This window comes from Canis lupus, chromosome 9, assembly GCF_003254725.2.
Source record: "Canis lupus dingo isolate Sandy chromosome 9, ASM325472v2, whole genome shotgun sequence".
Taxonomy (NCBI): Eukaryota; Metazoa; Chordata; class Mammalia; order Carnivora; family Canidae; genus Canis; species Canis lupus.
In genome coordinates this window covers 19,410,466-19,435,484 of record NC_064251.1, presented here as the reverse complement: position 1 = coordinate 19,435,484, position 25,019 = coordinate 19,410,466, and the positions used below count along the sequence as shown (strand labels likewise).

At 57.4% G+C, this 25,019-nt stretch overlaps 1 protein-coding gene and 1 long non-coding RNA gene across 11 annotated transcripts; one reads left to right on the top strand and one right to left on the bottom strand.

The window, feature by feature from the left end:
• Positions 1-24,998, top strand: FMNL1 (formin like 1). Of its 8 annotated transcripts, none has more exons than XM_035721248.2 (28): positions 1-158; positions 9,030-9,113; positions 10,638-10,721; positions 11,448-11,521; positions 11,917-12,000; positions 12,318-12,455; positions 12,723-12,740; positions 14,054-14,162; positions 14,872-14,948; positions 15,159-15,252; positions 16,177-16,251; positions 16,560-16,670; positions 17,788-17,937; positions 18,445-18,546; positions 18,681-18,951; positions 19,196-19,513; positions 19,700-19,824; positions 20,612-20,814; positions 21,296-21,530; positions 21,761-21,829; positions 22,525-22,605; positions 22,689-22,818; positions 22,936-23,099; positions 23,347-23,448; positions 23,567-23,662; positions 23,936-24,044; positions 24,201-24,299; positions 24,531-24,666. In XM_035721248.2, exons 1-27 carry the CDS (start codon positions 30-32, stop codon positions 24,290-24,292), a joined length of 3,324 nt encoding a protein of 1,107 aa, XP_035577141.1. In that variant the 5' UTR covers positions 1-29; the 3' UTR covers positions 24,293-24,299; positions 24,531-24,666. The 8 variants fall into 8 exon arrangements, with proteins under 8 accessions (XP_035577141.1, XP_025296510.1, XP_025296512.1 ...); XM_025440725.3 differs by having other exon boundaries at positions 10,638-10,751; XM_025440727.3 differs by lacking the exon at positions 24,201-24,299 and having other exon boundaries at positions 2-158; positions 24,531-24,998.
• Positions 2,378-18,888, bottom strand: LOC112655576 (uncharacterized). Of its 3 annotated transcripts, none has more exons than XR_007412857.1 (6): positions 18,749-18,888; positions 18,428-18,498; positions 17,138-17,257; positions 7,476-15,867; positions 6,104-7,009; positions 2,378-5,408 (listed from the first exon to the last, which is right to left on the bottom strand). It is a non-coding gene; the product is annotated as an uncharacterized LOC112655576 (long non-coding RNA). The 3 variants fall into 3 exon arrangements; XR_004818997.2 differs by having other exon boundaries at positions 2,378-5,400; XR_007412856.1 differs by having other exon boundaries at positions 2,378-6,231; positions 6,895-7,009.
• Positions 24,999-25,019: the final 21 nt, after the last annotated feature.

The following is a 25,019-nucleotide window of genomic DNA, read 5'->3' as shown; positions in this document are numbered from 1 at the left end:
GGCGCCTGGCCGACTGGGTGGGGACCACCATGGGCAACGCGGCCGGCAGCGCGGAGCAGCCCGCGGGCCCCGCCGCGCCGTCCCCCAAGCAGCCCGCGGCGCCCAAGCAGCCGATGCCCGCGGCCGGGGAGCTGGAGGAGAGGTTCAACCGGGTTCTGGTGAGTGCGGCCCGGCGCGCGCGGGGCGCGGGCGGGGGGCGGCAGGGGCTCGGCACGCGTCCCCGCCCCGGGGGCTCGGGTACCGCTTGGAGATCCCCGGCCCGGTGGCCGCCCCTACAGGACGTGGGAATGACAGTGGCTTCTTCTCGGAGTGACTTAGCACTCTCCCCCCAAAACTTTGTTCTGCAGTCGCCGGGTCTGCCTCCCCGAGACACCCCCTTCCCCAGCGCTCCTGGGTCTAAAGGTCTCAACGAAAATGTCCTGCAGGAAGTTGGGAGCCCAGCACGCAAAAAGGGGTCCTGGAGCAGCCCCTTCCGCACTGCATGAGGCCCACCCACCGGGCGGTCAGGAGCATCTGCTAGTGTCTCGGGGCCAAGGTGGAAGGGTTACATTTTCATGTCCTGGGAGCTGGAGACTGCATTTAGGTGTTTGCTCCTAATTCGATGGTGCCTGGGCTGCTGGGAGCTGGGTTCTCGGATCATGCAGACGGAGGGGAGTGTCTGTTTCTCACCCACTACATGTCCAGGAGAGATTGTCTGTGGGTTATTATCTGGGGCATATCCTCCAGCCCACTGAAGGGATTAAGGTTAGGAGGGTCGGGATGGGTTGGTCCACTCTGGCTTGGTATGGTGCAAAAGTCTGGGAGCACCCCCTCCCTTCCCCACTATCACCTGCTGGAGGAATGGGGGGGGGGTCTTGGAGACTTGGCCCCTGGGGAGAGAGCCATCAGCTGCGGCTGAGCCTGGAAGCAGTCAGGATGTGTTTGGGGAGGGGCTCTAGAGCAAAATCAGGGCTCCCCAAGACTCGGTGGGAGGCAGAAGTAGGGAGGGGGAAGGGCCACTCATTTTCACTTCCCTCTCCCTACATCAGCCCCGTCCCAGGCTCCCTTCTCTAATTGCCTGGTGGCCTGTCTGCTGTCAGCTCCCTTGCTGGACTCTGGATGACAGGCGAATGAGGCCGTGCTTTTTCCCGGGGGCACTTCCGAGTCTAAGCAGGCTGGCACTGCAGGTCTGAGGGTGAAGGCCCAGGGGAGGCACAGGCAGTAGAGCAAGCCTGGCTGGTGGCAGTGCTCAATTCTTTGTCCCCTCCACCTCCTTGGCATCATTTCCCCTCCCTTGCCGGTCATTGGACTGTACCTGCCAGATCCTCTGCATGGCCCCTCATAAGAGTTCCTAGAAATCTTGGCTGCCCCCTCTCAGAAGGAAGACTAGGAGGGGTTTGGAGGAGCTTTGGGTGGGGTGAGGTCTGGTCTATCCTTTTGAAGGCACCTTGCTTGATTAGGGGAGAGGGAGAGACTCTGAGGGACACCTCACACCTGGCCAGGTGCTGATTACCCCCATCTGTCCACCTGCTTTCCCTTCCTCAAACCCATGGCCTGGCAAAGCTGAGCTGAGCAGGTGGGGGAGGGGCAGAATGAGGAAAGTTGGTCTCTGGGGGGCCATCTGGGGAGCCTGAGTTGGTGGTGGATCCCTGGACTCTGGCCAGGCTGATGGTGGGGGATATGAGTCTGTCTTTCCCCACAACTGTGTGTCTGTGGACAGGGGTGTGACAGACTGGCAGGGTGAAGTACCGGCCCCAGTTAAACACATTCTAATGGGGAGGAGCTGTGTGAATAATTCAGACCAGTGGGAAATCCAAAAGTCAAATGGTGAGGTTTTGATGCATGTGTACTTCTTGATTGCCCTGCTTGTGTTTTGGCCTTAGCTCTGATTGGCTGAGTCTGATACTAACCACCACTGGGAGTCCCTGAGTACCGGGGCATGCAAGGCAGAGGGCCCGAGCTGGGTCTTAGGGGGGAGTTAGGTAGAAATCTAGGGCAGCAGCACCCATTGGGGCTCAGCTTTCCACCCTAGCCCACAGAAACCCCAGTGTGTTTCTACTCTTGGCCTTCTTTCTGGGAGGGATCAGCCTGTCCCTTGTCCTATGTGAGCAGAACACACCCCATCCAAGGTCGCTCAGCCAAGAACCTGGCTCCCCTCCCTCCCCACCAACAGGGACATGAGCCCCGCCCTGGCATGACAGCTTTGGCCCCTGCCTGCAGCTGCCTGGGCTACGTCTTTGGCTAAACCCACAGGCCTGGCAACCAGTATCGCAGGGCGTGCCTCCATCAGCACTGCCTCCTGGCCAGAGGGGAGTCCTGTCTGTAGTGAATGTCTAAGAGGAGAAGAGCCTCAGACTGCTGAGAGTGATGGGCCCCCCACCCCCAGGAATCTCTGATTCTTGATGGGAAAAGCATAGCCCCTTCAGATGTTGTCACATGGCCCCAGGGAAGCCCTTCCTTTTGCTATTCTTTTTAAAAAAGATTTTATTTATTTATTTGACAGAGACAGAGATAGCCAGAGAAAGCATGAGTGGGGGCTGGAGAGAGGGAGAAGCAGACTCCCCCGCTGAGCAGGGAGCCCAATGTAGGGCTCCATCCCAGGACCCTGAGATCACCACCTGAGTGGAAGGCAGACATGTAACCGGCTGAGCCACCCAGGCGCCCCTCTTCCTTTTGCTTAATCTCAGCCCTTTGGTTCCTGGTGGGGAATAGGATCCTGAGACCCAAAACCAGTCCTTGGCTCCTGGCTGTGGGACCCATCCTGTGGGTGGAGAGCACCCCCACCAAGGCCCACAGCCAGGTAGGAGAGGGAGCCTGCTCCCCCTTTTCCTATAGTGGCCTTTCTGCCATGCAAGGGTGGGTGGTGGGGGCTACCATTCCAAGGAGGCTGTGAGAGAGACAGGTGCCCCTGCTTAAAATGGAGGTGGGAAGAAAGCAGGTTGAGCCAGGGTTTCCTACTGCTGCCTTAGCAACAGCAGAGGAGCGATGGCTGCCCAGCGACATGGGCCTGCTGTCATGGTGGGAAAACTAGCCTGCCAGGCTCCACGCTCTCGCCTCTCCTATGCCATGCCCAAGGCTTGTGTCTCCCTTGTAGACTTTTCCCTATAAGGGTTGGCGCTTGGGATGAACAAGGCACTCTTTCCTGGCCTTCCAGAAGTTCCATGCTTACAGCGGCTGAGCGTAGGACACCTCTGATCTGTCTGGTCAGGGAGGAGCCTGTAACCTTGGGACTCGAGGACTAGGGGAAGTTGCCTGGATGTGGTGCTCGAGGCTGAGAGTGATGCTGATCCACGCGGAGGCCAAACCAGCTGGAGACGAGTTTGCCCAATGGGCCTTGCACCCTGGGTGGCCCTCAGCATGTGCCCAGGGATGTAGACATTTGGTGAGGCTATATGGGGAGGTCAGATCCTGGGAGTCCTGCTTTCATCTGGACCCCTTCCCTGAAGAGCAGAGGTAGACTCCATTCTGTTGGCCAGTGCCCTTCTCTGGGATGAGACAGATGAAGTTGGGGACATGTAGCTGTAGGGGCACTCAGGCCCTGTACCTCTTATCTCTGGGGTGGGGTGTCTTACATGGAGGATCTCAATGGTGCCGTGGCCATGTGGGCAGATGTTGGGCTGGGCAGGAACTGTGGGTTGACATTCTTAGCAGGCAGGGCTGGCACGTGCTGACCCCGGAAACCCAGGGATGTGGTAGGCATGATTCACAGGGACATCTGGGGCCAATTGGCAAGGACCTGGGTGAGATGGGCAGGAGCAGGTGGGGCTGCTCTGGGGGCTACCTCTGCATTTTTCCTGGGAACATGGAGCCCTGGAAGGTGGCTCAGGCCTGCCTGCCTCTGGGAGGGGCAAGGGTTATTAATGGGAAAGGCAGAGTAGCTTCCTGAGCTTCGGGGTCATTCTGTTGTGGGAATTGGGTTTGTCTTTGCCACTTATTACCTGTGTGACCTTGAGCAAGCTCCTTAACCTCTCTGAACTTCAATTTTCCCCACATGTAGAGAGAGAATGCTACCGGCATATGCTGGCCTCCTAGGATTGTGGAAAGATTGAGTTTGCCCTGACATAGAGCAAGTGCTCCAGAAACTCTCCCCGACTGTGAGGAAGGGGATGATGTTGGGAGTGGATAGGATCCTCTGCATACCGGAGGCCTTCTAGGCCCTCCAGACTGTGCCTTTCCCCTCTTCCCATCTCCGTTACCGAGACCAACCAAGGTTACCAACTTCAGCCCTCATAGGCCAGGCTGCCTTCGCTGCCATCATGCAGGTCAGCAACAGCGAGGCCTAGACCGAAAACTGCCTTGGCCGGAAACCACCAGAGGGAGGGCCCACCTCTCCTGGAGGGTGGGGCAGTGGTGCTAACGGTAGCTGTGTGCACATGGGGAGGGGGTGGGGAGGCCTCCACTTCCCTCTGAGAGACGGTGTACTGGGGGGGGGTTCCCCAGTGAGTAAGAGCTCGGTGTGGGCAACAACAGGAAGCGTAGGGTGCTGGGTGGCAGGAAATGGGGCTGGCTGTTCCTGGTTCCTCAGACGGGGGTACTGGGGCCAGGCTGTCTGCAGAAGACCCCTGGGGGCTTAGGACCTACATTTTTCCCTGTCTCCAGTGCTCTTTCTTCCAAGGAAACTGAGTCTTCTCACCTGCTTGCCAGCCAGGTCAGCTTGGGCAAGTGACTTACTTGCTCTGTGCCTCAGTTTCCCATTTGTGAAATGGGGATCACAATAGTGTTTACTGTGTAAGCTTCTTTTTGAGTTTTTTTAAATTTTTAAAGATTTTATTTATTTATTCATGAGAGAGAGACAGAGACACAGGCAGAGGGAGAAGCAGACTCCATGCAGGGATCCTGATGTGGGACTCGATCCTGGGACTCCAGGATCATGCCTTGGGCCGAAGGCAGATGCTTAACCTCTGAGCCACCCAGATGTCCCTTTTATGAGGTTTAAATTAGTCAGTAGATAAAAAGCACTAGGAATTGCACTTAACGCAGAGTGAACGTTTGGGGAATATCTATCATTGTTACTGTAATTCCCCAACCATTGTGGATTGAATGGGCAGTGCCTGCTGCCCTGGCTTCCACCTGGCTTGTCCTTGTCCCTGCCATGGGTACCATTCCACCCCGAGGGGAGAAGCTGTGAGCTTTTGGGGGTTCTTAGCTCCTAATCCCAGGGCCAGTCACCCTAGACCCTCCTCTAAGTCTGGGATTGCCTATGGCAGCCCCAGAAAAACCTATATACTGGAATTTTAAAACGTGGAAAAAGTTTATTGTTTTTGGAGATACACTGAAAGCTCTAAAACCAAGGTTGAGGGATGCCTGGCGGCTCAGTGGTTGAGCATCTGTCTTCAGCTCAGGGAGTGATCCCAGTCTGAGGATCCAGTCCCGCATTGGGTTCCCTGCAAGGAGCATGCTTCTCCCTCTGCCTGTGTCTCTCTGTGTTTCTCATGAACAAATAAATAAAATCTTAAACACACACACACACACACACACACACACACACACACACACACCCCGCCCCCAAAGGTTGAGGCCATGGAAAGGTGGGTGGAAGAGGGAAGGATGGGGAAGTGGGGGACACCTCCTGGCTTCTGGGCTCATCAGGCTGTGGAGCCCCCATAGGGCTGGTCTGAGCCTGGGCTTGGAACTCTAGTTTAAGGGCATCTGGGGACTCAAAGGACCAGATGTCATGAGGAGAGGGTGGGCAGGTGGGTTGGGACATAGTCTGAGCTTAAGCTGAAAGTGAAACCAGAGGGTGTGGCTGTGTCCAAATACAGACTGGAGCCCCTCTGCCTCCAGGGACACCTCTCCAGATATCAGCATTTGGGAGAGAGTGGGTCAGGCTGTGCTTGCAAGGGGCTGGTCTTGGGTGAGCAAGGCAAGAGGTTCCTCTTGTGCCTGGAGAGGTAGGGGCAGGGACGGAGAATGATCCCCACATGTTCTAATAGAAAGATTGGGGAATCAGCTCCTTTTCTTGGCCACACTCTCAAAGATGGATCTTTTCCCCTCTTCCTCTGACCCAGAGCATCGAGGGCAGCTGGGAATGGGGGGCTGAAAGGTCAGCTCATTTTTGGCCTCAGAGACCGGTCCATGTTATCTGGATGTCTTACACACTTCTGCTCATCACCTCATCCCTCACCTTGGGGTCTTCAGTGGGCTCCCCCCAACTCCCAATCTGTGAAATGCCTCTTCACAGTGTGCATCACTGAAGAGTATTATTACATCAAAACACAGCTTCTTGCTGGGTATTTCCAGGAGCTCTGAGAGCTGCAAGGCAGAGGGGGGAAGTGTGCCTGTTTTATGGAGAAGGAGGCTGAGGGGTTTGGGAGACAGTTGGCTAGGTGGGCTCAGAAGCTGGGTCCCTTGAAGCCAGCGCAGCTTCTTCCTCCAGCCATGTCCCCTCCCAGGAGGCAAGTGTTTCTCCTCCCCTCACCTGGACTCGCCTATTTGGGCCCCGCCAGCCCACCTGCTGCTTGTCCCCCTGCTGCCACCCCCTTGCTGGGGACCCTGGGCCTGTGGTCCTGGTTTCCGGGAGCACGTCACTCCACCCTGGGTGAGTGGCATTCTCTGCTTCCTCCCTCGCTCCTTAGGGTCCCTGGCTCATCGGTGGGCACAGCGGAGGAACAGCTGCTAATTAGCGCTCAGCGCTGTCAGAGCTATTTCTGATTTCTGAGCCTAAATTTAGCCTGTCTGGCAGGCTGGCGCAGCCCCGGGGCTTGAGCACACCCAGGTGGGGAAGGGGCGGAGGAGTGCCCTCCCTCCACCGCTGTTGGGATGATGGACCCCACAGCAGAGGCTGCCCCCTCCCCAGTAATAACTGTGGGGTGGCCCGTGGGAGTGGGTTCAGAGTCAGCGCTGGGCTCAAAGCCAGTCTGGCTCCCTGCTTCCGGGCTCTGTAACCTTGGGCAGGTCATTAATCTGTACTTGCACCTGTATGATGGGACTGCTGGTGCTGGTTGGGGTGATTGGGGCAGTCCCCCGAGTGGAGGGCTCAGCGCGGTGCCAGGCGTGGTGAGCGTCCAGGCAGAGATGGCGGGTACCCCATCTGTGGGGGGTCATTATTATGATTAGTTGCTGCTTCTAGAAGTGCCACTGGGGCTGTTCAGGGAGCCAGACAGGGCCCTGGGGTCAGTGAGGCCCCAGGAAGACCCATGTTAGGAAGCAGCTGTCTCCTGGAAGGCTCAGTTGCTGGGGCTCAGCCATCCCCCTCACTCCTCACTCTCCTTCCCCGCCACAGCCTCTCTCCTGTGTTGGCCAGCGCTCAGTTTCCCTGGCATTGGCTGCCTCCCCACTTCCTACTTTGCCCTGGCCTTCCCCCCTCTGCCCCGTGCCACCCCCCCACCCCCCGTCTCTGTGGGATGAGGATGGAGCAGGAGAGAACAAGGAGAGAGAGAGACCGTGAGACAGCGAGACAGCGAGAGAGAGAGAGAGAGAGAGAGAGAGAGAGAGAGAGAGAGAGAGGGAGAGGGAGACAGGGATCGAGAATGGTCCAGGTCCAATGGAGGCCTTACCCCAGTTCCAAGGGCCCTGCCTGGGCAGTCTGGCCTGTGGTGGCACGAGCCGGGCTGGCTATTGGCAGCTTGGGGGAGTGCAACAGAGGAGACAGCAGCGGTTTCCTTAATCCAGGGGCTAGCTTTCACAATGGGGAGAAGAATGATGTAGCCCCATTGCCAGCTGGCCTGGGGGGCCTGGTGGGTAGCCAGTTTCACCTCTCAAGTGGGGCTCTAGCCGGAAAGCTTGGGCAATGGGGGCTGAGAGCACCCAGCTTCCTGTTGTCTGGGACTGACCCAAGGCAGTGATTTTTTTGGGGTGAGGTCTGGCCAGAGCCCCAGAACTAGGCCCAGCACCCCAGAGAGGAAGCTGGCTGAGGAGCCTTGGGTGGGTGTGGCCCCTCTGTGCTCCAGCTGTGGCCTCCTTTCAGGCTCATGTGACTGAGGACTTGTAGACTGAGCCTCCAGAGCTGGTGACAGGGGCCTTTTGACTCTGGGCTGGGGATCCCTGGGCACTCCCACGTCCCCAGCAGGGATGGAACTCCTTGAGGGCAAGAACTGTCTTTTGGGGCCTAACACATAGTAGATCTTCTTTTGACCTGAGGTTTGCCGAATTGGGGTAGACTGGCATCATCTACTGTGTCTATCAGGAAGACAAGTCGAGTTCGGGGAGGGGGGCAGGGATCCCCGTGTGCGAGCAGCACTGGGCAGGACCCTATAACTGCCCTGTGAGGGGGAGGAGGACCAGGCAGAACGATGCTGACCTTTCTTAGCTCTTGAGGGGAGTCCCAGCCTGGGCTACCAGCACCACAGACCTAGCATGTCAGCGGCTGTCCCCAGTTCCTGTGGCTGGGTGACCTTCCCCAGGAATCCCCCTGGCCCCTGCAGCCATGACGCACCTGCTTGGAATTCCCTGCCTGAAAAGTTCCCTTGGCTTGTCCCGGTCTCCTCCTTCCAGAAGTAATGAGGAGGGATGGGGCAAGGGAGGGATGAGGAGGAGATTGCCATTGCCATGCTTGCAAGAGGTTTTCTGGTGTTTGTGAGACACTGGTGCCCTAGGCTACAGTGATAGTCCACGTGGTGTTTGGGGGCATGCAAGAAGGGGGTCCAGTCCGAGCCTGGCTGCACTTGGGCCTGGCTGGAGGTGGATCCTGTTAGCTTCCCACCCAAATGGAAGAAGAGATGATACCCCCTCATTGCACGTGGGGAAGTGAGTCCAGAGGAGCCAGAGGCCCCAGGAAGTTAGGTTGAGAACCCACGCTCTTACCATCATGGCAGATGTGTCAGGGAGGTGGTGTATGGATGACAGAGCCCAGGCCCCGGGGTCAGGCTGACTCCGAGTCAAATCCCAGTGTCACTTTCTAGCTTTGGGGCCTAGGCCAAGGTGCTCTACCTTTGGGCCTCAGTTTTCTCATCAGCTGACGCTTATCTCCCAGGTGAGAGGGTGACAGGTGTCATGTGTATGACAGGTCTCCTAGGGAGCTGACCCCTTGTGGCTTCTCTGAAAATGCCCATGTCTTGCCCCTCACACTGGGCTCGGGCTCAGAGTCTTGACCTTGTCCTCCCTTCCCCCAGAACTGCATGAACTTGCCGCCGGACAAAGTGCAGCTGCTGAGCCAGTATGACAATGAGAAGAAGTGGGAGCTCATTTGTGACCAGGTAGGTACCAGGCCCCTTCTGGCATCAGGGTGCCCTGCCCTGGCCAGGCTAGGGCCGGCAGGAGAGGGGACCCTGCCAGAGGCCTGTGTAGCACCTGCAGAGGGGGCTAGGGGTATCTTCAAGACTCTAGGATCTCCATCTCGTGGACATGGGCCTCCCCAGGGACCTTATGAGTCCCTGGCAGGGCTGGGTCTGCCCTCGGCAGAGCTGGCAGGGGCTAGTGCAGGGTGCTGGCCAATGCAGCTGGGGCGTGTCACCACCCTCCTTGCTAAGCTTTTTGGAGCAGCCTCTGTTGACCCTCCTGCTCTGGACTGGGGAAGAGGGGGCATCTTTGACTTCATGGGAGGTGTGAAGGAAGGGGCAGGGTCCCTGTCTTTCTTTTCCTTGGCCTCAGAGGAGCTACTGTCAACCAAGCAACCACCCGAAGGTAACCAGTAACCAAGCGGCAGAGCAAGAACCAGAATCCTTGTCTCCTGGTGCTTAGTTAGGCACCTGGGTTTGCCACCTTCATGGCCCACTGGGTGCCCTGTCTCTGCAGCTTCTAGGGCTGCTGTCCGTGGTAGCAAGGAAGACCCCTCTCCCAGTGCTGGGCCAGGGTGGGGCCTGGCTGCTGCAGTGATTCAGTGAGGGAGGGAGGCTGGGGGTGGGGAGTTGGGGAGCAAGGAGCCTCCCCTGGGAGCCAAGGCTGGGCCTTTGACTCTTGCTAATGGACCAGAATGGGATGAGCCGGCTGTGCAGGAGTCTGGGGGGGGGTAAAGGCTGGGCCGTGGAGGGAGGGCGGTGAGCTGCTTTTAGAGGCTTTGGGGCTGTGGTAGGGATCCCTGCTACTTGACCTGGCATTTCAGGTTGGGGGCTCAGAGGCCTGGGAGAAGTGGGATGTTGAGGAGGGTGGCTGGGCATAGCTGAGGGATCTGGGTTGGGAAGGATGGGAGCTCCTCTGGGTAGGGCCCTCTGATATGGCCCCTGCTTCTCTGTGTGAGTGGCTATCGGAGTCCTGGGGGAGGCAGGGGAGTTAGGGGTTGCTCTGTTGAGCACGGAAGATGAGCAAACACATGCACAGGTACCTTCCAGTGCAGCTCGGGGCTAGTGTGTGGCCCAGGGTGGGCAGGTGTGTGACCCGGGGAAGGCAGGTGTGTGATCCAGGGTGGATAGGTGTGCAGCCTGGGGAGGGCAGGGGAGCTGGGAAGGTGCCACCTACTGGCAGGTCTGAGACCCTCTACTCAACCCCCCCTGCCCCCGCCACCAGGGTGGGGTGTGGGGTAGAAGTGATACCTCCAAACTACCCCTCAGGACTGTGCTAGGGCTGTGGCTTGTGAGGCCATAGTGGGGAGCAGAGGTCCGGGACTCGGGTCTTTTAAAGTGGCCTGGCAGGTGACTTGGTTAGATCTTTGGTATTTCAGAGGGGTCTTAAGATAGCCTAGGACCTGGGGTCAGAGCTGAGAAAGGGATTCCGGGGCGAGGGCTGGTCCTTCAGCCTGAGGTAGCTCTGGCTGGTTCCCTGGACACCCTGTTCCATTTTCCCAGGAGCGGTTTCAGGTCAAGAACCCTCCAGCGGCCTACATCCAGAAGCTGAGAAGCTACGTGGAAACGGGTGGGGTCAGCCGAAAGGTAGCAGCGGACTGGATGTCTAACTTGGGGGTATATGTCTCCCCCTTTTTCTCTGCCCCACCACCACCCCTTCTAAGCTCTGGGCAGCCAGAGTAACCATGTGAATAAACTCTTTGGTGGGCTTGTGTATGAGTGTGTGTATATGTTTCCAGGGGACTGAGAGGGCCCTGGGCAGGCACCTCTGCATCCCTGCGTGTGCTTCCACAGGTCTGCTTGTGTGTACTGTACTGTGTGTGTGCGTGCGTGTGTGCACACTGTGTGGCCGTGTGTGGATATGTATGTATACTATGTACTTTTGTATCCACATATGGTTGTGTGCCCTTGGGTTCATGTATAGGTGTGGGGTGTGTGTGTGTGTGTGTGTGTACCTCATGTGTCCACGTATGAATGCATGGTGTCTTATCTGTGTATCCAGGGTGCTTGTGTATGGATGCATATGTGTGTGTACATGGCCAGGGTCTTCATATATGAATGTGCATGTGCCCTGTGGCTGGCTGTGTGCGTGTGCGTGTATGTGTGTATGCCACATGTCTGTGTGTATGGGGCTACGCAGAGCCTGAGAATGCTTATCCTGCAGGCAGGTGTGTGGAGGTGGTGGGGGAGGCTGAGCGTGAAAGGCCAGTCGTAGGGGGAGGGCAGGGGCTGCTGGCTGCTGCCTCAGGGCTCAGCAGGACTGTGGGAGGCCCCAGGCTTCACCCACCAGACTCTCCTGTTCTTGGTCCCCAGTTTAAGAGGCGAGTTCAGGAGTCCACACAGGTGCTGCGGGAGCTGGAGATCTCCCTGAGGACAAACCACATTGGGTGAGCAAGGGCTCAGATTTCCATTTTGGAGCCTGGGGGAGTTCTGCCTCCAGGTAGTTCCTGGGGCTTCCTCTTGCTACTCCGCTGTCACCTCCCTGCCCCCCAACCCCCATGCATAGGCTGTGCCCGTGGGCCACTTCTGGGTTGGCTGTCCAGTGCAGCTTCCCTGCCTCCTCTCCGCCTACCCTCTGCTCACACCTCAAGGCACAGTGGGGCTCTGGATCCTGCTTGAGCCCCCTGGCATCCTCTAGTGCCACTGGCTCTTCTGAGGTTGGGGCTGGCTGGTGTCCTGCCAGGGGAAGGCCAGCCCTGGAGCCCTGGCTGTGCCTGTTCTGGGCCCACTCTGGGCAGGACCTCCCCACTGGCTGGAACTCAGGGAGCCCTGTGCCCTGCAGGTGGGTGGAGGAGTTCCTCAATGAGGAGAATCGTGGCCTGGATGTGCTCCTCGAGTACCTGGCCTTTGCCCAGTGCTCCGTCACGTAAGCCCCCTGCCCCAGCCCTCATGCTGCTCCTCAGAGCCCTGGTCCACATTTCCCTGTCATCCACTCCTCTGGCCGCATCCACCCTGGGCTCACACACACCACACCCTTCACAGTGGGTGATGCCCCTTTCTAAGGACCTGCACGGATAGAGAGGGACGTGGCCTGGGATGGCCAGCTGGGACCTGGGTGGCTTACTTGTCTGTCCCGTCATTCCCTGGCCCCCTCCTCTGACTAGCATGGTACCTCAGTTTCCCCTGCCCCTCCCTAAAGTGCTCCTGCAGCATTGGCCTTCAACCCCACTTGAACCCCTGCAGGTATGACATGGAGAGTACGGACAATGGGGTCCCTGGCTCAGAGAAAAGCAAGCCGCTGGAGCAGTCGGTGGAAGATCTCAGCAAGGGTCCTCCCTCGTCCTTGCCTCCACAGCCCAAGAGTCGCCACCTGACCATCAAGTATGTGGGTCCCATCACCCCTAGACCGCTGCACCCTCCCAGCCCTACCCCAGGCACCAGGGGGTGGTGGAAGGGGGCAGCCTGGCATTGAGGATCACTGTAAGGGCCTCAAGCAGGGCTTGGGAGATGGATGTGCTAAGAAGCCTTCCAGGGATGGCATCTAGAAACTGGAATCTGGGTGGGTCTGGGATGAGGATGGTGTTTCTGGGTTGGTAAGACCTCCCTGGTACCTGTCTAACCCCCTCTTCTTTCCTGTGCGGCCTCCAGGTGCCCCCCCTCTCCCCGGTACGTAGCCACCTGGGGGCAGGTGCATGCCTGGTTGGCTCCCTGGGTGGGGGTGGGGTAGGGTGTTCAGTTGACACCCCTGGGTTCACCTGCTGCGGATAGGCCACCCCACCCTAATGCAGGACATCCTGCTGGGAGGCGGGGAGAGAGAAGGAGACACCCCTGGACCTCACATGGTCCCTGGCTTCCATCCTTCCCACTTTGGTCTAAGGGACCAACTTCATATTAAGCCCAAAACTCTTGCAGTATGTTTTTTTTGTTTGCTCATTCATTCATTCATTCATTCATTCATTTAACAGATTTTTTTTAGCGTTTCCTATGCATCAGGCATGGTGGCAGGTGCTCAGGAGACAGATCACCCTGCCCTGGGGAGCCCTTGGTCTAGAAGGGGACAATGTATGACAGGCTATCATGGAGGTGTGACTGGGAGCTCTGAAAGGGGAGGTGGCTACTTCCTGGGGCATCAGGAAGGTTTTCTAGAAGAGATAGCATCTATGTCTCACAGATGGATACAGGCTTTACAGGCAGTGATGGGGACAAGGAGGGGTATTCCAGGTGGAAGGAACAGCATGAACAAAGACTCAGGCATATTTGAGCAATGACAGGAGACGGACGATGTGGCAGATGGAAGGAGGAGGTGGGGCTTCCCAGTGTTGTTGGAAATGTGATAAAATTGTCAAGAGGCACTGATGTGGAAATCCTGATTGGCAGTTCTGCCACAATGAAAAAAAAATCCCATATTTTCTAGCAAAGAATTATCAGGGACACTCATAGCACTTACTATGTATCAGACAATGTTCGAAGCTCATTTCATAGTCCCCAAAACCCGATCAGGAAGGTACTATTATTACTATTCCTATTTTACAAGTGAGGAAACTGAGGCACATGTAAACTTGCCTCAGAAGCGGTGAGCTGGTGTTTGAACCAAGGAGTCTGAGTTCAGAGTTGGCCTTCCAAGATGGAAGAGAAGCCCATGGGGCTGTGAGCGCCACCTTGTGGAGAGCATTTCCGTGGTGACTTCCAAGCTTTGGTGGTTTTCCCTCTTTGGGCCTCTACCACAACACAGCAACCCTTTTGATGCCAAGTTGCTGTTAAGGGTCTTTGCCTTCCTGACCCTCTCCGTACTCCCTTGCAGCATGCCAGGCCCAAGGCCTAGGGACCAAGGAAGCCTTCCTGCCCTCAGCTGGCCTCTTGGGTTGTGTGGATGGGAATCAGTGGCCTAATGTTCCAAATGTGCCTTCTGAGGGTGGGGTGGGGGTGGGAAGCCGGGAGTCGGACTCTAATCCCAGCTTCCCCCTCCCTCCTCCACCCAGGCTGACCCCTGCCCACAGCAGGAAGACCCTGAGGAATTCTCGCATTGTTAGCCAGAAGGATGACGTCCATGTGTGCATCATGTGCTTGCGTGCCATCATGAACTACCAGGTTGGTCAGTGGGGACAAGGCACTGGGGGACCTGGGGAGCTGGGCCTGTCCTCACTGGGAGCTGTCTACGCCGCTGAGGTTCAGGGACTGACTGTCCCCTGACCCTGTTCCCCATTGGAGAACCCTGGGGATGGGGGCCATTGAGGGTCTTGAGGCTACTGAGTCATGAAGGGAAGCCCAGATTTCTGTCCCTTCCCGGTCAGGTCCTCTGGAGTACCCTGGACATGACTGGGGGCATGAACCAAGGGAGTCTGAGTTCAGAGTTGGCCTTCCAAGATGGAAGAGAAGCCCATGGGGCTGTGAGCGCCACCTTGTGGAGAGCATTTCCATGGTGACTTCCAAGCTTTGGTGGGGACTAATGTGGGGACCTAGGCACACCCACCAAGGAAGGCTGGACACAGCACCCTCATGGAGAGCAGCTCTGGGTTACTTTGTTTGGAGGAGTGGCTGGTGGGGCAAGTGCTCCTTCACTTAGCAGACCTTTGAGGGCTCACTGTGTCCGAGGTGCTGAATCCTGACACTGGCTTTTGAACAAAGTTATTTAAAAATGGGGGCCAGGCTTTGGCAGCCACAGAAAAGGCTATAGTTGGGTATAAAGAACTTCCCAAGCTTGAAGACAGTGAGAGACCAGAATACAATGGCACTGCTAGCAGTGCTGGCAGTCCTGGGTGTCTGCCTGGAGGAGCTGACCTTTCCTTTCTATCCCCAGTCTGGCTTCAGCCTTGTCATGACCCACCCAGCCTGTGTCAATGAGATTGCTTTGAGCCTCAACAACAAGAACCCAAGGTGAGGTCCGGGCCCCTCCCCTTTCTCCACATCTAGATTATCCTGCCACTTCACCCCTTGCCTACTCTGGTCCCCAGTTCTCAGGACTACTGACCAGGCTTATTCCACCCCTATTCCCCATCAGCTGCCCTGTTCTCCCCCAGCCAGACCCACACCCACCCTTGTTGAGGGGCCTGCTTTCAAGGAATAAACTGGCCCTTCTGTCCCTAGAACCAAGGCTCTGGTGCTGGAGCTACTGGCAGCTGTGTGTCTGGTGCGGGGAGGGCATGATATCATCCTTGCGGCCTTTGACAACTTCAAGGAGGTACTGAAGTCCCCCCACCCCAAACATGTGCTTGTTCTCTAGTGCTGCTTGCAGGCCTGTTGCTGGCAATTGTGGCCTCTTCTGGGGACAGCTGGGAGTGTTGGGTGGGCATTTGGGGAGCACAGGGTGAAGATAATCTGGGATGGGGAAGCTTTGGAGGGAAGGTGCTAGGTCATATAAGGGCACTGTCTGGGGTGATAGGGACAACTATGGAGGTCTGCTGAACCTCTGACCCTCAGCCTGGCCAGATCCAAAGTGTACTTGGTCCATGCATCTCAGAGTTGCATATATACATGTCTGCTGACTCTGGCTAAGTAGATGCATAAGAATATGATGCATAGGGGTGGGATATGGTCATTAATTTCTTTCATGAATACTTGTTGAGTGCCTACTATGTATCAGGCACAGACTGAGCACTTGGGATACATCAGTGAGCAAAAGAAACAAAGAAGGCAAGGGAGGGCAGATAATAATATACAGTATACAAAATGAGCAGGTTGTGTGTCTGAAATGGTGAACACTCTGAAGACTGAGTCCAGGCCGCTGGAGGGACAAGAGAAATGGGTTGCAGGGTGGTCAGGGAAGCTTCATGGAGATGGTGAAGTTTGAGCAAGCCTGTGAAGGAAGTGAGAGGCTTGGTGTGGTGGCAATCTTGACTAAGAGCAGGAACAGCAGGCAGCTGGAACAGCAGGTGCAAAGGCCCTGGGGTGGGAAGGTGCCAGGATACCAGTGTGGCCAGTGTAGTAAGTGAAGGGAGGGCTGGGGGAGATGGAGAGGGAGGGGAGGGGAGGTTTTGAGTGGAAGAGCGACATGGCCTGACTCAGATTTAATGTGGAGGAGCCTGTAGAAGCACAAAGGTGGTGGCTACAAATGGCTTAGGAGGTATGTCACTGGGCCCTAGTGACAGCCATTCTCCCCACCCAGGTGTGTGGGGAGCAGCACCGCTTCGAGAAGCTGATGGAGTATTTCCAGAAAGAAGACAGCAACATTGATTTCATGGTGAGCTCGGGAGCCCAGGCTGGGCCTGGCCACCTTCAGTGTAAGGAGCAGCCAGGGGGCTGGGGTATCTGGCTTCTGGGCTCTGCTCCTGTGAATTGTGAGGACTGAGTGGTTTGGGGGTGGGGGAAGGGTGGATGTCAGAGATAGGGAAGCTGGAGGGAGGGGGTTGGGGGAGCAGAGTATGGGTAGGGACAAAGCTGGGTTAATGGAGTGAGAAATGGGGAAGAGAAGAGACTTGGGAGTATATGGGGCACAGAAGGTATGCAGCACTCCCGCCCAGAGACCTGCCCATGGGCTCTGCTCCCCAGGTGGCCTGCATGCAATTCATCAATATCGTGGTACACTCTGTGGAGAACATGAACTTCCGTGTCTTCCTGCAATATGAGTTCACCCACCTGGGCCTGGACTTGTACTTGGAGGTGAGCCCTGCATCCCTCTCACTGGGACTCCCTGCATCTCCCTCACTGGGACTTAACCACTCGTCAGCTGCAGAGTAGGGCTGTGTGGTTAGTAACCTGGGTATTGAGGTCAGGCAGGTCTGGTTCAAATCCCGACTCTGCTTCTAAGCCCATGCGACTTTGGATAGGTTTCTTCTTCTCTCGGAGTCTCATTTTTTTCCATCTATAAAACAAGAGACTCATAAAGGTAATGATGACTCTATAAACAGAATGAGGCAGGACATTTTCTGCCACTTAATAGGCCCACTGTCCCTGGAGCTATTCTTGCAGGCATTGGAACAGGCTCTAGGTCACCCCGGGTCTGGCTTTGGGAGCATCATTCTCAGACAGGTTCTGACTCAAGCACACAATGGGGAGCACAGAGATATGGGGCCAAAGTGGGAGCTGGCTCATGTTGGATGGACCCAGGTCATAGGGGAGTTCCTTACCCTGGGGAAGGTAGACCGAGGGTCTTGGTGCTTCCTGGTCCAGCCTGAGCAGAGAAGCTGCAGGTCCCCTGATTCCTTTGGGGGGCTTCTTGGAGGAGCAGGACATTTGGGACTGGCTTTCTAGAGGCCAAAAGGTGAAAAGCTGGCTGGAGTGATACAACCATACAAGGGGATATTAGTCAGCCATATAAAGGAATGAAGTACTGGTACCTGCTACCATGTGGATAAACCTCAAGAGCATTTTGCTAAGTGAAAGAAACCAGACACAAAAATCTAAATACCGCGTGATTCCTTTATATGAATGTCCAGAAGAGGTAAGTCCACAGAGGCAGAAGGTAGATTGGCAGTTGCCAGCAGTTGGGGGAGGAGAGAATAGGGAATGACTGCTAACAGGTACAGGGGTTCTTCTAGAGGGATGAAAATGTTCTGGAATAAGACAGCAGTGATGGTCACACAGCCTTGTAAATATAGTACAAGCTACTGAATTATATGCTTTAAGATAATGAATTTTATGGCATGTGAATTATAACAATAAAAAATAAAAAAAAGTGGGCTGGGGCTCGGGCCCCATCTCATGCTGATGGTGGGGGTGTGTACTGGAAAGACCCCTTACATTGGGCCCCACCCTGCTCTTTCTGTCTGGGGGACAGAGGCTCCGGCTCACAGAGAGTGACAAGCTGCTGGTACAGATTCAAGCGTACTTGGATAATGTTTTTGATGTGGGTGCGCTGCTGGAGGACACTGAGACCAAGAATGCTGTGCTGGAGCACATGGAGGAGCTGCAGGAGCAGGTGGCCCTGGTGAGAGCTGCTCCTGAACCTGCCCCTCCCACCCCCCACTGGGCTCAGGCATTGGTTCTGGGTGGGAATAGGGGGTTATCGTGGGAATAGGGGGTTATCGTCTGCCGGGCCCCTGACCTAGACCTGAATCCAAATCTTGAATCCTGTGGTGTCTTTCTCAATGAGCGTTCGCTGGGCGCTGGACCTCGGAGGAAGGCAGGCGCCTCCTCTCCCTGCGCTCAGAGCCCAAACCTGGCTTGGGTGTAACGAGGTGCCCGGTGCCCCTCTCCGCCCACCTCCCTCCTCAGCGGTGCCTTGGTTCCTCCTCCGGAGAGAACGTCAGTGCCCTCAGGATCTCACCTCCTTGGCTCCGGCTCCAGGCTTAGCCCACCCGCCAGGCACCCTGTGCTAATAAGCGCATCCGGAAGCCTCCCCCAGCCCCGGAGGCAGGCCTGCCTGCTGCCGCCCCCTCAGCGGCGGCGCCAGTGCCCAGCGGCGGGTGGGAGCTCACCATGTGCTGTGCCACAGCTGACGGAGAAGCTTCGGGACGCGGAGAACGAATCCATGGCCAAGATCGCCGAGCTGGAAAAGCAGCTAAGCCAGGCTCGGAAGGAGTTGGAGACCCTGAGGGTGAGGCTGGGGCCCGGCTTCCCGGAGCCGACCCGCGGGGGCTTCTGCAGGGACACCTCCCCTACCGCGGCCGCAGGGTGGGGCTCTGAGCCCGGCCTGCTGGTAGGCACTGACCCCTCCCCCGGGGCTCGCAGGAGCGCTTCAGCGAGTCGACCCCCATGGGCGCCTCCAGGCGTCCTCCTGAGCCCGAGAAAGTGCCTACCTCCGTGCCGGCGCGGCCCTCGGCCTTAGAGCTGAAGGTGGAGGAGCTGGAGGAGAAGGGGTTAATCCGCATCCTGCGGGGGCCCGGGGATGCCGTCTCCATTGAGATCCTTCCCGTCGCCGTGGCAACTCCGAGCGGCAATGACGCCCTGACTCCTCCAGGAGTGCCCACCTCAGGAGTGCCCACCGGCTCACCCAGCCCAGGTGCGCAGGAGCTTCAGGCTGGGCGGGGTGGGAGCAGGGGAACCAGGGTCTGGAAGGGGAGCCCGGGACGTCTCTGCGGAGAGAGCAGGCAGAGGTAGGCTCGGGGTTGTGGGCGTGGTCAGGTGGCGGTGGGACGGTAGGCGTGGGCCCAGTGCGCATGTGTGGGGAGGGGGTGGGGGCAGACCACCCAGGCCCCGAACTTGACACCCCCTTTCCCCTCTCTTGGGATCTGGGTTCTCTCCAGGCTCAGATCTCCTACCTTCGGCAGAGCCGGCTCCTGGAGCAGCACCCCCGCCGCCACCACCACCACCACCACCGCCCCCACTTCCCAGCTCCTCCTCCCAGCAGGAAGCCCCGCCTTCAGCACCCCCACTGGCCTCACCCATCCCTGGCAGCTCGGATCCCCCGCCCCCGCCCCCACCGCTGCCGGGAGGCTTGCCGCCCCCACCCCCGCCGCCACCGCTGCCTCCCGGTGCAGATGGACCAGTGCCTCCGCCGCCTCCACCGCCTCCAGGAGGTCCCTCTGATGCTCCTGGAGGGTCCGGCCCAGAGATGGGCCCGGGTGAGTGGAACGTCCAGGGCTGGGGGGAGATATGGAGGTGCCCCGACCTCAGTGTCCTCCAGGACCCTGTGTATGGGGGCCTCCTTTTGCCTTCTGCCTGTCCTGTCAGGCTTCTCTGGGCCCTGGGTCTCTCCAGCCACCGCCCCCCTCATCTCCCTAGCACTCACCACTCCATCTATGTCCCAGGAGTAAAGGCCAAGAAACCAATACAGACCAAGTTCAGAATGCCACTCCTAAACTGGGTGGCCCTGAAACCCAGCCAGATCACAGGCACCGTCTTCACTGAGCTCAATGATGAGAAGGTGCTGCAGGTGAGTACGCCCTGCCTAGCTTCCAGTGTGGGTGCCAGGGGAGGAGGGGACTTGCCTGGATCGTGCTAGGTCATCTCCTCTACCCCTTTGTACAGATGAGGGCATGGAGGCTGGGGATGGGTGTTAAGCTAAACTGGATTAGTGTATCTGATAGGCAGTATATCTGGACTCCCCAGGAGGCTTTCCTAACTCCCTCACTGTTTTCTTTTTTTCCCCTCACTGTTTGAGGGCACGTCTGGCCTCTCTCTCTTCCTTTTAAGCTTCTTTCTCACCACCCACACAGAAAACCAGGGCTTCAACTCTTTTTTAATCTCAGAGAAAGCCGGGTGGGGTAGGGTGAGGGGGACAGAAGGAGACAGAGAATCCTAAGCAGGCTCCAAGTTTAGCATGGAGCCCAACATGTGGCTCAGTCTCAGAACCCTGAGATCATGACCTGAGCCAAAGTCAGGCGCCTCTAGCCTAATTCTGCTTTTAACTTTCCAAAAAGGATGTGTTCTCTTGCCTCCAGCCATTGCTCATGCTGTTCCTTCTGCCTGGAATGCCCTTCCCTTTCCCCTTTTTAGCCCTGGCAATTCAGTTCTTCCTTCAGCTGTAAGGGCTTGGAGTCTGGGTCCCCAGGGTCAGGTGCTGCTCTTCCTGTGTATCTCCCATCAGGGCCTCTGGTCAAGCCGGGTTACTGGTTTGTTTCTCTGTGGGTGGTGTGGTCAGGGCTGGAAAGGTGGGTCAGCCAGGAAGGTATCAGACCCCAGCCCGCCTAGCTCCACCTCCTCTCTCCCTGTGCCCTCAGGAGCTAGACATGAGTGACTTTGAGGAACAGTTCAAGACTAAGTCCCAAGGTCCCAGCCTGGACCTCAGTGCTCTCAAGGGTAAGGCAGCCCAGAAGGCCCCCAGCAAGGCCACTCTCATCGAGGCCAACCGGGCCAAGAACCTGGCCATCACCTTGCGCAAGGGCAACCTGGGGGCTGACCGCATCTGCCAGGCCATCGAGATGTGAGTACCTCTGCCCTGTGCTTGTGAGTAGCCCAGCCCCTTCGCTAGGCCAGGGTCATCAGGCATCTGGTAAAAGAGTCCCAGCTATGAGGCAGAGGCCATCAAGCTTCATGCTAACCCTGGTCAGGGGGTAGAGCTGGGAATCGCTTCTCATTTTCAGGCCCAAAAACCTGAGGCCATATTGTGAGTCATGCCCAGACTGAGACATTCCCATTTCCTCCCTGCCTCCTTGCCCAGCCGTGGGCACTCAGGCCCAGGCATTTACAGCTGGGCTTCTGTCACTGATGTATGACAGGGACCTCAGGCTTCGCAGCTCCCAGCTTCCCTGAGTCCTACCTCTTGATCCTTGGAGCTGTTGGCAGATAGCGAATACTGAAGTTCACTCATTCAGTGGAGGAAGTGAGGGGAGGTGGTAGTCCTACCCTCCAGATCTGGTGGGTGTAGAAGGATAACTATCTGATCTTCCACCACCTTCCACCAGGTATGACCTACAGGCCCTTGGCCTGGACTTCCTGGAACTGCTGACCCGCTTCCTGCCCACGGAGTACGAGCGCAGCCTGATCACCCGCTTCGAGCAGGAGCAGCGACCCATGGAGGAGCTGTCAGAGGAGGACCGCTTTATGCTACGCTTCAGCCGCATCCCGCGCCTGCCGGAGCGCATGGCCACGCTCACCTTCCTGGGCAATTTTCCGGAGACTGTCCAGCTGCTCATGCCGGTGTGGGCGGGGCAGGCAGAGCGGTGTGGGCGGGGCAGGCTGAGCGGTGTGGGCGGGGCAGGCTGAGCGGTGTGGGCGGGGCAGGCAGGGCGCTGTGCTCTAGGTTGGGGAGGCCGGAAGGCAGTCAGCAGCCTGGGCTCCCAGAGGGCATTTAGGAGTCCTTGAGCCTCCCACGGGCTTGCCCCCGACCCTGCCCCAAATTTATCTTGCCTCTCCAATCCCACCCCCAGCAACTGAATGCCATCATTGCAGCCTCAATGTCCATCAAGTCCTCTGACAAACTCCGCCAGATCCTGGAGGTGAGAGCCCAGGGCAAGGGTCTGGGAAGTAGGGCCCACCTATGACTCCTTGCCTGTTCTGGGTTGTGAGAGAGGGATCCTCTCTGGGGATCACCGTGTGATTAGCAGAGCATCCGCACCTAACCAATGGAGTCTGGTGGAGTATCTGGGACCCAGTAGAAATGGCTGTCGGACTGTGACACCACAGCTGAGGAGAGGTCAGCAGTGAAGTTTTGGGTAGGAATAGCAGAGGACAAAATTAGGTATGCTAGGGGGCATTTTGCTGGCTCAGTTATTATGTGACTTTTTTTTTTAAGTTTATTCATATTTATTTAGAAATCTCTGCACCAAATATAGGGCTTGAACTCCTGACCCCAAGATTAAGAGTTGTATGATCCTCCAACTGAGCTAGCCAGGCACCCTGAGCATGAGACTTTTGATCTCAGGGTTGTAGGTTTGAGCCTCATGTTGGGTGTAGAGATCACTTAAAAAATCTTAAAAAAAAAAAAAAAAAAAGGGTGTGCCAGGCACACAGATATGTACACGTGATGTACATGGGCCATGGACCTGACAGGTCCAAGGAGGTATGCAGTGTGGGCTGAGCGGGCTGAGCATGTGGGGCTTGCTCTTTGCCACGTTGATTTGCACAGGTCATACTTCAGGGGGTTCTCTGGGCCCCACCACCCTGCTGAACTCCTTCCCCCTACCTCTCCCAGATTGTCCTGGCCTTTGGCAACTACATGAACAGCAGCAAGCGTGGAGCAGCCTATGGCTTCCGGCTCCAGAGTCTGGATGTGGTGAGGGGCACAAAGCGGGGTTCCCTGGCCTGGGGGATGGGGAATAGCTGGTGGCCTGTGGCTTACAACTGGCCTGCACGCAGCTGCTAGAGATGAAGTCCACCGACCGCAAGCAGACGCTGTTGCACTACCTAGTGAAGGTCATTGCTGAGAAGTACCCACAGCTCACAGGTTTCCACAGTGACCTACACTTTTTGGACAAGGCAGGGTCAGGTAGGGGTGCAGGTATCCCATCCTTGGGTGGGGTGAGGGGCTCCGCCCTGGGGAGGGGACATGGGAATGTGGCCTCTCTGATTCCCTGCCTCTATACCGCCCTGCCCTCCCACTCAGTGTCCTTGGACAGCGTCCTAGGGGACGTGCGTTCCCTCCAGCGAGGCCTGGAGTTGACCCAGCGAGAGTTTGTGCGGCAGGACGACTGCATGGTGCTCAAGGAGTTCTTGAGGGCCAACTCGCCCACCATGGATAAACTGCTGGCAGACAGCAAGACTGCTCAGGTGGGCCAGGGCTGGCCAAGAGCGCTGAAGGTGGGGAGTCTGGGGTGGGGGATGTAGGCCGGGAAGAAGGCCGTGGTGGGGGATGTAGGCCAGGAGGGTCAGGGACACAGTCGGGGATGAGGCAGGGGGTCCACCTGCCTGGCAGAGCAGAGATGAAGTGGCCAGAGATGAAGTGGCCAGGGTCTTAAAGGCACACAGAACTCCTGGGGGGTGGGTGCTGGTGGGTCTCACAGGCTGTTGCCCACAGGAGGCCTACGAATCTGTGGTAGAGTACTTCGGAGAGAACCCCAAGACCACATCCCCCTCCATGTTCTTTTCCCTCTTTAGCCGTTTCATCAAGGCCTACAAGGTATGTGTGTCTGGTGGGCATTTTGGCCTCTCCACTTGGGCAGTGCGAGGGGTAGGGGACACTTCTCTCTGAGGGTTGGATAAGACTCCCCTCATGGAGACCCACTTTGGCCCCTCAGAAAGCTGAGCAGGAGGTGGAACAGTGGAAGAAGGAAGCAGTAGCCCAGGAGGCAGGTGCCGACGCCCCGGGCAAAGAGGAAGCCCCAGCACCCAAGGTAGGCAGTTGTGTCTGAGCTCGGCACTTTGCAGGGATCCTCATCCCAAAGATCTGGCCCCTTTCCACACCCTCCTTTCTATGAATAGACCTTGCCCAAGGTGAGGATGGTACTTCAGGAACCTGGGATGGGAATGGCTTCTTTCTTCTCCAGCCTGCTGTGGGGGACCAGGCAGGCAGATATTCTAGGGTTTGGTAGCCTGGGGAGAGGGGATTCTGGAGCTAGAGCTACACACCTTCCATTACCAACTCCTCCTCCCCATCACCACCCAAGGCCCGGCGGCAGCAGATGGACCTCATCTCTGAGCTGAAGCGGAAGCAGCAGAAGGAGCCACTTATCTATGAGAGTGACCGTGATGGCGCCATAGAAGATATCATCACAGGTGAGGCTTTGGCTGGACCTGGCCTGGCCTCTGTCTGTCCTTCTAATGCTGTCCTCCCTCTTCCCCCACCCTAGGGGTCTGGCTGCCTCACTGCCTCTTGCTTTTTTTTCTGTCTTTTTTCCCTTTCTTTCCCTCCTCCTCCATCCTAACCGTCAGTGCTCAAGACGGTGCCCTTCACGGCCCGCACCGGCAAGCGGACATCTAGGCTCCTCTGTGAGGCCAGCCTGGGAGAAGAGATCCCTCTCTAGCCCCCAGGTACCTGGGTAGCCTGGCCTCTGACCCCAGAAGCTGCCCACAACCCTGGGGGCCCTCGGGGGCTTGGGTCATGCTGCCCTCCCTGGGACCACACATGGCTGGGGTGTGCTTGAGCAGGGTCTGGTAAACATAAACACGGCCCCTACAGTGCTGAGGTCTGTGCCCTGGAGCTGTGGACCTAGCCCAGGGGCAGACTTCTGAAGGGTAAGTGTCTCTCCTCCTGGCTGCCAGATCTGCGGAATCAGCCCTACATCCGCTCAGACACAGGCCGCAGAAGTGCTCGCCGGCGCCCCCCGGGACCCCCCCTTCAGGTCACCTCGGATCTCTCGCTCTAGCCTTCAGTTTCTGCTGATGGACTCAGTGGGGGATGGGGTGTGGCAAGCCATGGCCAAGGAAGGTGGCCCTCAGCTCGGCTGGGCCTGGGCGACCCCCTCTGGCGCTGCCACCTTCTGAGATGGGCCCACCCCAGGTGGTGGGTGTGGGGATGGGGGGGGGCGCAGGGGCGTGGTGGAGGTGCAGCATCGCAGGCTGCTCCCCCAAATGCTGCTTGCAGCACCCTTCACCCCCTAATAGCCATACTTAGCCTCAGCCGGAGCCTGGCCTGTAACTTATAAAGTGCAACCTCGTGCTCCACCCTTAGCTCCGGGAACTCTCCATGGACCTTATTTTTATACAAGATTAATAAAGATGTTTGCAAAAGATGCGTGTCTGCTCTGTGCC

What these genes read in the sequence shown, in the direction of transcription:
- FMNL1 (XM_025440724.3), top strand. Translation starts at nt 30, where the DNA reads ATGGGCAACGCGGCCGGCAGCGCGGAGCAGCCCGCGGGCCCCGCCGCG. An exon ending in AGAGGTTCAACCGGGTTCTG is followed by an intron (nt 159 to 9,029) that starts GTGAGTGCGGCC and finishes CCCTTCCCCCAG; the next exon opens with AACTGCATGAACTTGCCGCC. An exon ending in CTGAGGACAAACCACATTGG is followed by an intron (nt 11,522 to 11,916) that starts GTGAGCAAGGGC and finishes TGTGCCCTGCAG; the next exon opens with GTGGGTGGAGGAGTTCCTCA.